Source organism: Myxine glutinosa, chromosome 7 (genome assembly GCF_964187855.1).
Source record: "Myxine glutinosa chromosome 7, kmMyxGlut1.1, whole genome shotgun sequence".
In the NCBI taxonomy this organism is placed as follows: Eukaryota; Metazoa; Chordata; class Myxini; order Myxiniformes; family Myxinidae; genus Myxine; species Myxine glutinosa.
Genome location: NC_136267.1, coordinates 113,379,289 through 113,392,821, shown reverse-complemented (window position 1 = coordinate 113,392,821; position 13,533 = coordinate 113,379,289). Strand labels below are relative to the sequence as shown.

At 44.9% G+C, this 13,533-nt stretch overlaps 1 protein-coding gene across 1 annotated transcript in view; it reads right to left on the bottom strand.

Moving 5' to 3' along the window:
* Window positions 1-13,533, bottom strand: part of LOC137431565 (protein mono-ADP-ribosyltransferase PARP14-like) — a 36,527-nt gene that overhangs the window by 12,306 nt on the left and 10,688 nt on the right. Inside the window, exon 3 of the mRNA XM_078782722.1 lies at window positions 7,064-7,312. Within this exon, the coding sequence (XP_078638848.1) occupies window positions 7,064-7,312 (249 nt within the window). The remainder of the gene's footprint in view (window positions 1-7,063; window positions 7,313-13,533) is intronic.

Here is a 13,533-nt window from a genome sequence, read left to right as displayed (position 1 = left end):
AATTTTTAACTCTCTCGGCCCAAGGCCTCCATTATGACATCATATTTCGATAATTCGACAAGTACAAAACTTCATCCAATCAAGATGCAATTTCTTGACCGCCATTTCGGCATAAACTGGTGGAGAAAAAAAAATGATGATGACGTCATCGGTCACGTGGTTCGGCCGCCATCTTGAAAAAAACGAAAAACTTTGCACCTCTATATCTCCGAAAGTGCTGAATCTATCTATAATTCCAGTAATCTCTGTGTTTGTTTGTTTGTTTGTCTGTGACCGCTGTTTCTCGACAACCACGGGTCCGATATACTTTAAACTTGCCAGGTATATTGCTGGGGACCCGAGGATGTGCCTTTTCAAGGTTTCATATTAATCGGACAATTACTTACCGAGCTATGTCCAAAACACGATTCAACCAATCAGAGAGCAGCGAGCTATCGCGTGTGCCGAACGTGGCGAACACACTCTGCCTCGGATGGCACATTTGAGAGCGTATTCATTTATTTCACGTTTGCAAACTATGTTGGCGCTATGTTGGCGTTAAACTATGTTTTAAAACTAATATAAAACTAATAAAAACTAATTTGCGATTCATCGTAACTGCGATATATGACCTTCCGGAGCTCCCGTGAGAGCGTGCGCCATTACGGATAGTAATTCAATTAAAAACATAAAAACATTGTCCCAATTCAGTCAGAGCGAAGGGCGTTGTTTTAAGCGAAGAGCGTTTTATTTTTCCCCTTAAATTCAGTCGCCGGACGGTGAAAGCTTTTTTTGGGGGGCAGCTACTGGCAGCCACGTACGGCCAATCACAGGACACGTTGTTGTGTCGACGTGCCGTGTTGTTTTCCCTCGCGGTTTGGAATGTTTTTCCTTTTCATTTTTTTTCTCTTCCTTACGGAAGTACGGGCATTTCCTTAAATTTGCGATTCTTTCGCTTTCCTGCGCGTTTGGGCACGCTATGGCGATTTCTTTTCTTTACCAAACTCCGCAAGCCGTTCGCTTTGGACCAAACCATTTCATGTAAATAGAGGGGGGGGGGGGGGGGGGATTGTCACCGTACTCGCAAGCCGTTCGCTTTGGACCAAACCATTTCATGTAAATAGAGGGGGGGGGATATAATTTTAGATATAGATATAGTACGGGCATGCCCTAGTAGAAAGAATTGAGACATGGCTCATTGCAAAGAACTCTCCATGGGGAATAAAATATGTTAATAATGTTGTCATAGGTGCCTCCATTATGATGTCATAATTTGACAAGTACAAAACTTCATCCGATCAAGATGCAATTTCTTGAGCATAATCTAGGAATTTGTTTAGAAAACAAATAATGATGACGTCATCGGTCACGTGGTTCGGCCGCCATGTTTGTCCAAAATGGCCGATTTTTAAAAAAGTACATTCCGGCAGGGTCCTCGGTCTCTTACCAATTTTTCATCTGCAGAAGTAGCATGTCCAGAGTAGAATGACCTGGTCTGAATCCAAATTGATGACCCGAGATCAAGCCATTGGAGAAGAGGAAGGATTTGATATGCGAAGCGATGATGGATTCCATGACCTCACTGATTATTGGGAGCAGACTGATTGGTCTATAGTTGCAAGGATCTGTTTTTGTACATTTTTTGTGTAAAGCAGTAATGTTGGCTGATTTCCAAGCTGATAGCAGATGACCTTGAGCAAAAGAGAGGGTGAAGAGAACAGAGAGAAGGTGTGATAGAGCAGAAGAGCAGGATTTTAGGACCCGTTGTCTGATGCTCTCTGGTTTAGTTGCAGAATCGGAGTCGAGGTTTGACAGAAACTTCTCCACATTGTCAGTTGAGAAGGACACAAATTCCAGGAGCAGATGCGTACGACTGGGTAAGGTGGGTACAGAGAGAGAGATGGGTTTAGGGACACAAGTTTTTGAGGCAAACACAAAGTTGAAGCATTCAGCTTTTTCACGTGCAGTGTCAGCTGTGTAGCCGTTTGAAGTAAGGGAGGGGATGGAGGGGGAACAAACACCAGAAACAGATTTGACCAGACGCCACCAGAGTTTTGGAAGAATTCCCATGATGAGTTGATGTCGGAGGCAGTAGAGATGTGCGACCAGTTCAGATGATTGATGGATGCTTGAAGACCATGGCAGTCGGCCTGAGTGAAATGCCAGACTCGTCGTCGCTGAGGAGGCTCTCTGAGAATGGCCAGAGAGATGCCCACTTTAACAAGCAAATGATCAGATGAACCAATTGGAGCAGATGACAAACAGCAGACATTTGCAGGGAAGTTTGTCATAACCAAGTCTATAAGAGAAGAAGCTCTGTTCAATGAGATCCAGTTTGGGAAATTGACAGATTGTGTTAGTCCCATTGAGTCACAGAAGTCCTTTGCTGAGGTGCCATGGCTGGTGCGAGAGGTACGCACACCCAGCCAGCTGGCATGATGACAATTGAAATCGCCACATATGAGGAAGAGAGATTTGGTATGAGTGGACAGAAGTTGGTCCATGTTGTCAGACAGTGAGATATAAATGGAGTCATCACTGTTTGTTGGTCGGTACAACACAGAAATGAACTAAAGGTGGGAGTGGAGGGGAAGCCACAGCCAGAGGTACTCCTGGGGGTGTGGTAGAGAGAGGGCAGTGCAATGAGAGTGAGGAAGAGAGTTTTTGTTAAAGGTAGCAACCCCGCCACCAGGAGGAGGCTCAGGTCTATCATACTGGAAGACGGAGTAACAAGGTAGAGATATTAAGGAATCAGACACATCTTGAAGGAGGAAAGTTTCTGTTGAGCAGATTAAGTCTGGTTTGTCAGAAGCAACCTGTAAGGAGAGATCAATTAGGTTTGAAAGAAGGCCCCGGTTGTTTGAGGTCCATACCTTGAAGGAAGAGGGAGGGGGAACATCGGATACAGGACAGGGGAGGGCAGGGGAGGGGCAGGGTAAGAAGAGGAAGAGGAAGAGGTAGGGAGAGCTGTTGATAGTGTGTTGGAGATTACAGAAGAGTTAGGAGAAAGGGGAGGATGAGGCACACAAAAGGTTTGATGGTGATGGGATGAGGTGCAGTGATTTTTTTTTTTTAAGGGTGGGGGGCATAACAAGGAAGAGGGTTGGAGGAGGTGGAGGTATGAGTTGGAAGTGAGAGGAAGTGGGAAGGAGGCAGATTTGAGGAGGAGGGGTGAGAGGGGAGAATTGGAGACAAATGGAGGGTGAGGAGACTTGAAGAGGATGGGTGAGGGGGACTTTTGAAGGGGAGGGGTGAGGGGGTGTTTTGAAGGAAAGGGGTGAGAGGAAGTTTTGAAGGAGAGGGGTAAAGGGGGAGTCTAGGAGTGTAAGGGCAAGGGGGTAGTTTAGGAGGAGAGGGGTGGGGGGGGGGGGGGAGTTTAGGAGAGGAGGGGTGAGTTGGGATTTTAGAAAGTGTTGGACGATTAATGGAAAACAAACATTTATTGCAAAATGAGTTTCTTGTGATATCAAATCACATGAGCAAAATGAGTTTCTTATTGCAAAGTCAGAGATCCCTTTGAAAACGTTAGAGGAGGGGTGGAATGAAGGTGAGTTTAGAGAACTAGCATTGGTACCAGCCCTGCGGGCAGGGCTTCAATTGGGAGGCCCAAATGAAAAGGCAAAATATCAGAAATTGAAGGCATTTTTATTTTATTTTAAACGATTTATATAAACATCCGTTAAATCAAATCACACGCAAATCATCAAAATCTAAACAGTATTTGTAGACAAATCGTTTGGGCAATGGGCTCTCCAATATTCCATGTGTCCACGGTTTGAATTACGTAACGTAACGTTTGTGATGATGTTTGCGTTCACGGTAGTGTTTGATGTGACGGTATGAACGTAATTTTGTAATGCTTTTCGTTTTTATTTTCGTAATCGTTTAATGAACGTTTAATGTTTAATGAACGTTTAATGAGCGTAAGAATAATGTTTAATGATCATTAAATGAATGAATGAATGTACTGAATAATGCCATGGCGTCGCGTTTGCAGCAGTGACAATATAAAAATGTTTTCCAAAAACTTCAAAGAGAGAAAAGGAACTTTTATCAGCAATGTCGTCTATCCTGAAGTTCAAAGCTGAAGAAGAGGTACAAAATCATTCCATTTTTTTTCCTAAAGAAAAGCGTACAGTTGATATCACGATTTGAAACACCATGGAATAATATTTACTGATATGAACAGTGATGTGGTTTTTTTGAAATTGAAATTTAAAAAAATACTGTTTAGATTTTGATGATTTGCGTGTGATATTTAACGGATGTTTATATAAATCACGCCCCCCCCCCAATTTAAGCCCCGCCCTTAGGGCGGGTACCGTTGCTAGTTATATATAATGGCGATACAACAATTTTTACCACTTTGCTTTGAAGAACGGGAATGAAGGAGGAGGAGCGTGTTAATATGTCTGGTTGAAGGCTTTGGGTGGTGAGGGGGCTTGAAGCCAGATTTTAATCTCACAGCCGCCATGTTGGTGCTCACCGTCACTGCGATGCAAAGCAAAAGATGCCTCAGAGCTGTCACATTCACAATCGCTATGTCGTATGTACTCCCGATACATGTTTCCTTCATTGTAAAAACTACCATGTCAACAGTTAAAAGGACTTTGAGCCGATAGGTATTACGGCCTTGGAAAGATCGATGGAGACAGCGATCTGTTAGCTTATCCGATTCGATTCGATTTGGTTGTTGGAGTCTGATCGGTGCAGCTGTGCAGCGACCGGTGCAGCCGTTTATGCGGCACCCGGGAAAAGAACGTTATACGGGAGTCTAAACCTGAAAATGCTGGAGGCAAAGCTGAAATTGGAAAAACAATATAGCCTATTTTACTCCAGGAGATCCCAGGATTACCCACCCAAAATATTGTTGCGATCGGTTCAGCCATTTATGCGGTACCTTCGAATGGACAGACAGATGGACGGACAGACAGACGGAGGGACATTTGGTGAATTGTAGTAAGATGTCGAAAGGAAGAACTGCAAGATATTGAATTTTTTTTTTTTAAATGGAGTGATTTGATGAGCAAATTGAAGACAGCCTTTTAAAGAGGAAGAAGAAAAGCGTGTTATAATATACAACAGAATGCAACACTGCAGGGGAAAGTTTAAACATTTTAAAACAAAACCGTGAAAACTATCTGGGAAAATTCCCTGAGGTCAGGGCGAAGGGGGATGAAGGATTCCAGAACAGGTTCAGAAGGAGGAACAGAAGAATACAAGATTGACAGCCAGGTGAGCAGAGAACGAAGGAATAGGGAGGTGTATAAGCAATTGTATTAGTACGGGAGGAGGAGCCAACTTTTTAAATTATTTGTACATATTGTTACGGATTCGTCACTTCCGTTGTGGTGGTTTGCATCCACTGTAAATATTTCCGATTCCATGTATTATTATTGTTGTCATTTAAAGGGCAAAGATATTTCTAGTTTCAAAAGTTAAAAGTTAATGTTAAAAGAAACAGGAAACCGGATCGGGAACCGGACGAAAAACCGGAAGAAGACGAGGAGAAAGGAGGCATAGCGAGTGAAGTCGGAGAAGAAGCGAGTCGTTTCTTTGTCCTGAGCGAATGTTGTCGAGCAAGAGTCACGAGTGAACTTTGGGTTTCCTGGAAAGGGATTCCTGCGATAGGGTTGTTATCGCTGTACTGATCAACCTGCATGTCAGGTTTGGCGTTGGATTCCGAGGAATCATCGTTGTGTCATTACGTCTCGAGTACGAGCCGTCGGCCATTTTGACTCGCGCGCTTTGCTCATTGCGAAAGGTCTTTGCTTCGCGTCAGCCATTTTCACCATTCAGCTGTCTATTTGGGATGTGTGTGTGCAACGCGGATTTTGAAGACAAACCTGAGGTTCGCCGATTTGGAGCGGTAAAACATTCATTACCGAGGGTGTGAATTTCCCAGTCGCCTTGAGTGCGCCTTTTCGCAGCTGTTGGCCGCGTGACCCTTTTCTGCCGCCTTGGCCACGTGACGCTTTTCTGCCGCCTTGGCCGCGTACGCCTTTGTGCAGTTTTGGCGGCGTGACTGGGCCTGTCATCTGAACGGGATTCGGGTTTGGATTCGACATCTTTCTGACGATCGCTGGAGGGGATCAACTTGAGCTCGAAGACGGAAATATAGTGACATTGGGGAATGTTCTTTTTTCACTTACTTGGAGCACAGTGAGTTACCTGATATTAGCTGATGGTACCATCATAAGATATATGTTGATTGTACTTTTGAATGCTATCATTGATGTACTGTTATTCTTGTGTGATTTTTAATACAATATTTGTTTGTTAGTAACAATTGGTGTGGTTTCACCATTGATTTTTGACACAGAATAACACATTTTTCTGCCGCGACTCCTCTCGGGGCTCGGAGGTACACCGCGACCAGGGGGTCGGGGAGGAGCACATAACAATATATTTTTTTGTTTGAAGGTTAGGTGAAAGTGGAGGAAGAATGAGATAGGTTGAAGGAGTATGGTGAAAACTAGAATTGGAAAGGTATCGGCTGGAGAGGATTGAGATATGGAGGAAGGAGAGAAAACGGGCGAGGTGGGACAACAAATGGTCGCGGTCTGGGGAGAGAAGCCACGAGGAGAGAGGGAAATTATTATTAAGATTTTTTTTTTTTTTTTTGTATTAAGACTTTAAACAAAGGGTACGATGTTCGGGGGGAAGTATGGCGGGAAAAGAAAAAGGAAATACAGTGAAAGAATGAACGTAAATAAACAACAAAAACCACAGAGGAGACAGGGAAGCTTCGAGGGACCAGGCCCCAAACGCAGCGTTTACAAAACGACTATTACACACAGGTATGCACGATTTACAAACCGAGATCTAACTATAAACACACAGGAGACACATACACATAAAAATAAACAGTAGATATTTGGCAAAAACACAAAGGGGAAAATATTTAACTATGATGACGTGGAGAGCTTGGAAGAACACGACCTCACCGGAGGAACCGGAAGTGGAAGTTCAAACATTTTCAAGTAATCAGGAAAAAGAACAGCAAAGCGTTTCAAAACAAACATCACATGCCAAGTCTGCTGCAAAGTTCATACAAAGTGTTGTGCTGTACAATATTTCTCACCAATAGGTTGAAGAAAAGTAATGATAGCTGCTTTCCCATTTTTCGCATAATCCACATTAAAGTCGAGGTGACTGCATCCACTGCTCTGTTCTATGAACGATGTGACCAATTTTAATGGTGTGTTTTCATCCAGACCTTCCAGCTTCACATGATAAGCATCAATGTCAAAGCTGGACCCATTCAGAGCCTCAATGTGAAGCTCCTTTCCATCAATCTTGTACTTGCCAGTTGCTAGAATTGTATTAACTTCTGAAACAAAGCAAAATAAAATGAGAAATAAAAGAAGAATATACAACACTATATGAACATTGAACAGTGTTCTAGCTTTTTATGGTTTAATGACTCATCAGGAACTCCAATAGTGGTTTTGAACTCAGGACCTTATGATATTGAGCCAGCCACCTTAACTGTTCAGCCAACACCAGGCGAATACTCCTAACCTTCAGGATATTTTGCAGTAGCACATGCTTCCTTCAGCAAAAAGGTGGTGGTTCGAGGGTTTACTCAGTCTGTGAGGTTGGTGGTTCGATTTCGATCCTGGATGAGTCATACCAAAGACTTTAACTCGAAAAGAGAATTTGACACAGACACGTTGAAAGATATGCCTTCACCAATGTTAGATGTAAACGTCAAGCCACTGTAACATTTGATCCCAAATAAAGGTTACATTAAAAAACAAACAACACACACAACATGCATTTTAAAGGCCATTTTCCCTGCTAGAGCGGGGGTTAGCCTTGCGGTCCCCATGACAATCTTCTCCATTTTGCCCTATTTTCTGCATCTCTCCTTGTTAACCCCCTTGCCCGCATTTCTTCTTCCACCATCTTTAGCCAAGTCTTTTTCGGTCTTCCCCGTCCTCTGCTTCCTTCTACATTCATTTCCATCACTCTTCTCAACCAGTCACTTCAATCCTTCCTCAACACATGACCAAACCATCTCAACCTGTTCCTCTTCACAGCATCAATCACAGGCTCTATTCCCATCATCTTTCGCAATTCATCATTTGTCTTCCTCTCTCTCAACGATACTCCACACATCCACCGAACCATTCGCATTTCCACCCTTTCCAACCTTCGTTGCTGCTCTACGTTCATTACCCATGTCTCGCTCCCATAAATCATAACACTTCTCACACATGCAGCATACACCTTTCCCTTCAGCTTCAACGACACTCCCCTCATCATCAGCACGCCACCCAGTTCCCGAAACTTCTTCCATGCACATCTCACTCGAGCAACCGTTGCCGAGTCTGATCCACCTTCTCCATTCAGCATGTCTCCGAGGTAGCAAAATGTTTTCACACCTTCCAGCTTCACGCCATCTCCAAGATCCAACTCAACATTTCCTCCATCTGCAGCTCCCTCTGTGCACACCTTACATTTGAATGTAGCTGCCACACTGGTTAATGACCCTCTCAGACCACTACATTTTTGATGAACCCACTCAGGGCACATTGTACATTGAATGGAGTTCACTCCGACACCCTTCCTACACACAGCACAGGGCCACTTCCCAGTTCTTTCCACCTCACCACATGCTTTACCACTTGCCATCACCTTCGTCTTTCCGATATTCACCTTCAGACCTTTTGTCTCCATACATTCCTTCCACGTGGTCATCTTTTCCTTCAGTCCATCCATACTTTCCGCAATCAACACCAGATCATCTGCATACAACAACTCCCACGGTAAACCCTCCTTTACATTCTGAGCCAGCACCTCCATCACAGCTACAAATAGTAATGGACTTAGTACCGACCCCTGATGCACTCCCACCTTCACCTCAAACTCACCACTGTTCCCGTCCTTCGTCCTTACAGCTGTGCGCGCTCTTTTGTACATTGCCATCACTACTCTGATCAACCATTCCTCCACTCCTAACTTCCTCAATGCCCATGTCAATACTTTGCGTGGTACCCTATCGAATGCTTTCTCCAGATCAACAAACCCAAGAAACAACTTCTTCCTCTTCTCCATGTACTTCTCCTGCAACTGCCTCACAATGAAAAGCGCGTCTGTCGTTCCTCTTCCTGGCATGAATCCAAACTGCATTTCGTCGATCTTCACTTTCTTCCTTATCCTCCTCTCCAACACCCTTTCCAATACCTTCATTCCATGCTCCAATAACTTTATCGCTCGGTATGAGCCACACTCCAGAGGGTCACCTTTCCCCTTGTATAGAGGGACGAGGGTACTCAGTTCCCAATCCACTGGAATGCGGCCTTCTTTCACCACCAGATTACAGATCTCTGTCATTCTCTTCACACCCCAACTTCCTGCTGCCTTCAACATATCTCCCACAACTCCCGTCGGCCCTCCCGCTTTTCTACCCTTCATTGCTTTTATCGCTTCCTCAACTTCCTTCTCAGTTATCTTCTCTGCCGGTCCTAAAACAGGGTTACTCTCTATGTTGCCATCCCATTCATTCTCTGTATTCAACAGCATTTCCATATATCTTTTCCATCTTCCTTTAATTCCATCTGGGTCGACAACGATTTGTCCCACTTCATCCTTCAAGCAACTCACCCCCATCACATCACACCTCTCTTTCGCTATCTGCTTTGCAATCCTGAATACTGCTTTCTGACCCTCTTCCGAATCCAAGCGTTCTCCGAACATTTTCCTACATGCCTCCTGCGCCTTTGCTACCTCTTTCTTTGCAGCCTTCCTGGCTGCCTTATAACTTTCATGCTCTGCTGTTTCTGCTCCCGTACCCTTCGCCTTCTGCCACTCCTTGAACTTCTTCCTCTTCACGTCAATCCTCTTTCCAACTTCATCATCCCACCACCATGTTTCCGAGTGCCTCGGTGGTCCTTTTGTCCATCCACATACCTCACCAACGGCTCCCAACAGACGAGCTTTCATTGACATCCAACCACTTTCAAGCTCAACCACATCATCCTCGACCCTACTCAACTCAGCCTCTCTTTTAATGCCTCCCTTACTGTCACCTCTTTCAACCTCCACACCTTCATTCTCGGTTGGTACTTCACCCGCCGAGCTCTCCTCGCACCTTTCACCCTTACGTCGCAGACAACCAAGTGGTGCTGTGAAACAGCCTCCTCCCCCGGGATCACCTTTGTGTCCCGGAGGTGCCCCCTATCTCGCCTACGCACCATCAGGTAGTCAACGGTTGTCGTCGACCCACCTGACGTGTATGTAACAAGCTTATTATCCTCTTTCTGGAACTGAGTATTACAAATCAACAAATCAGCTCCATCAGCAAACTCCAAAATCCTTTCACCTTCTCCATTTCTCACACCATATCCGTAACCCCCATGAACTCCGTCAAAACCATCCATACTCCTTCCCACATGTCCATTTAGGTCTCCTCCTACCACAACAACTTCCTCATCTTTCACGTTTTCCATCAGCTTCTCTATCGCACACCAGAACGTGTCCTTTTCTTCATCGCTTCGACCAACCTGCGGAGCATATCCCGAGATGACGTTCACCAAGAGCTTTCCAATCATCATTTTCACCATCATCAACCTATCACTCACTCTAGTCACACTCACCACACTGTCTACAAACTCCTCAGAAAACAGGACACCAACACCATTCACGCCCTCCGGGCAGCCTTGCCACACAAACTTGTATTTCTGTCCCTGCCTACCCTTCACCATTCTCACACCACTTCCCTTCCATCTCATCTCTTGCACACAACATATGTCCACTCTTCTTCTGACCAATACTTCCACCACTTCTCCTGATCTCCCTGTCATTGTCCCTACATTCCATGTCCCAAACCTCAGAAACCGATCTCCACTTCGGGCTGTACCCTGCCCATATGTAGTTGTAATTGTCATGGTTCTCTTTTTGAGGCAATCTTTTTATGGCCGGATGCCCTTCCTGACGCCAACCCTCTTAGTCGTCTCTTACGACACGCAGGGATACGGTGTACCTATTCTTATCCAGGGTACACACCGGGAAACGTTTAAAACATGGAAATTCTGGAGAGTGGGGGGTGGAGGGGGGGGGGTGGTGTCAAGGGAAAGATAAAATGAAAATAAACCCCTTCAGCCGGCACTTAGCTTGGCTTCCCAAAGAGTACTTTCAGGAGCTTGGCGGCTGTTGAAACTGGGGTAGCCACTCATGCGGGAAGTGGTCCAAAATGGCGGTGTAGAACGCCGCGCGTCGAAAACACAACAAGCGTGAGGCGAGCAGATTAGACGGCCTCCTTTCGATTCCCTACCGTCAAGTCCAATGCGGCCTTCAGCTTCCAAGAGCCCAGCAGTTGTCCAAAACCTCGTGTGGGGAAATGTGGTATCTGTCCGTCGTCTTGTCCACCGTCCACACGCGGCTCCAAGCTCCGGCGCGAGGAAGCCCTCCGTCCACCCGCACGCTTCGAGGGAGCAAGGATCGAGGGATACAATATGATTGGTCGAGTGAAATATTGAGATGGGAGTACTCCCCGTCGAGAGCAGGTCTGCATTTCAAATTCTTTCATGAGGCTTTCTGTTTTCCCATTGTCTCCTTCATCCTCTGCAGATTCATCATCAGGCAATGCTTCCCAAACACCACCTTACTCTCCTCCATCACGTCTGCCATCTCCTGCTCATTCTCCATTGCTATTGCCAGATCATTTGGTCGAAGAGAAACACGAGATCGCGGCACAGAGGGTACACTCAGGCACGATGACGTCACACCGCGCATCACACACATCACGTACGTCGCGTTATCACATTAAAAAACAAAGGTGTTACATATATTCTCTCGTGTTCTCTCGTGTTTTAGCCTGTTCTTGCTTGTTCTCGCTTGTTCTCACTTGTTCCCTCTTGTTCTCACGTGTTATCTCTTGTTCTCACTTGTTATCTCTTGTTATCTCTTGTTCTCACTTGTTCTCACTTGTTATCTCTTGTTCTCACTTGTTATCTCTTGTTCTCACTTGTTATCTCTTGTTCTCCCTTGTTCTCTCATGTTCTCTCATGTTCTCTCATGTTCTCTCTTGTTGTCCCTTGTTCTCCCTTGTTCTCTCTTGTTGTCCCGTGTTCTCTCGTGGGCACTGCTATTACACTTCCCAAATCCCAGGAGTACCTCTGGCTACGACTTCCCCTCTTTTCCCAAATCATGCTTGTCTATGTGTTGTAACGTCCTTCCAACAGTGATGACTCAATCTTTATCTCTCTCTCAAATGACATGGACAAACTTTTAACCACTCATCCCAACTATCTCTTCCTCATATGTCGTGATTTCAATTGTCAACATGCCACTTGGCTTGGTGTTGGCACCCCTCTCACCTGCCATGACTCTTCAGCAAAGGACTATCGTGACTCCATGGGACTGACCTACATTTGAAATATTGTGCTATATATCGTTTTTGGCCCAATCAATGGTGAAGAATCACGTGAAAATATAAATCTCGCATCCGGATCCTCACCAACATGGAACCAATTGGTCCTTGTCACGCACCCAACCGACCCACCAAGTTTCATCTGAATCCATCCATAACTGTCCAATTGTGGATAACTGTTCCTTCAAAATAATGCTCGATAACAACTGCTTGCTTAGCAAGTGATCACATCTGAAGTTTTCATTACATGTTAAAATTGTCTTATTTGCGTAATGGGGGTAAAGACAAAAAGGTGCAGAGGTAGCGCACATACTTTTGAGTTGTCTATCCTACGTTGGTATTCCACCTGATTAGTTGGTGAACAATAAATATCCCATGATATCTGTGAATGAGTTATTGCTAAAATGGGAATTCCTGCACTAACCTCCAGAGGGCATCTGTGGCAGAACCGCTGACACGAGAGAATGGTGTGCGCATATATGCGCAAACTCGGAGCTAACTGACTCGCGATTACACATGCATGCAACAAACAAATTAGTCACACGTGTTTCGCTGATGTTTTATCATTTACAATGAATGTGCAAAAGTTTTCAAAAACGCTATCGGGGGATATTATGCACATTATATACTTATGAGGTACAACGCTAAACTTATACAAAAAATATTTTAAATTTTCAAAAAATTAACACGAAAAATATAATGGACGGGCCTGTACTGAGCAACTTTGGTGTGAATAATGTGTAATCAGGAAAACTACCAAATACCCCCTCTCTCGCCCTCTTGTCTCCTGCACTCTTTATTATATTGTTGCGGTTTTGAGTTTTGTACAGTCAGTATAATAAAGGTTAAAATTCCCCTCATAGTTAGTCACACAAGCAACATGTAGCCTCGCGATAGTGTAGTTATCTCTTAGTATTTGTGAGCTAAGTCCTTTTCCTATGTTAGTTCTGCGTTGAGTAGTGTCAGGAGAATAGGTCCTACTTCTACTGACTATCCAGCCTCCCTGGCCTCATGCCCCTTTGCGCTGACTTTGGTTCATTTTGGGCGAATTAACATGAGGCAGGCCTAGGAGGGTCGGGGCGGAGCCGAATGAGGGCGGCAGAAGAGCTGACGGTAAGCACGAGCCGCCAATCAGGGCCCAGAGGTTGTGGCGGCAGCACTGCGTCACAGGGCGT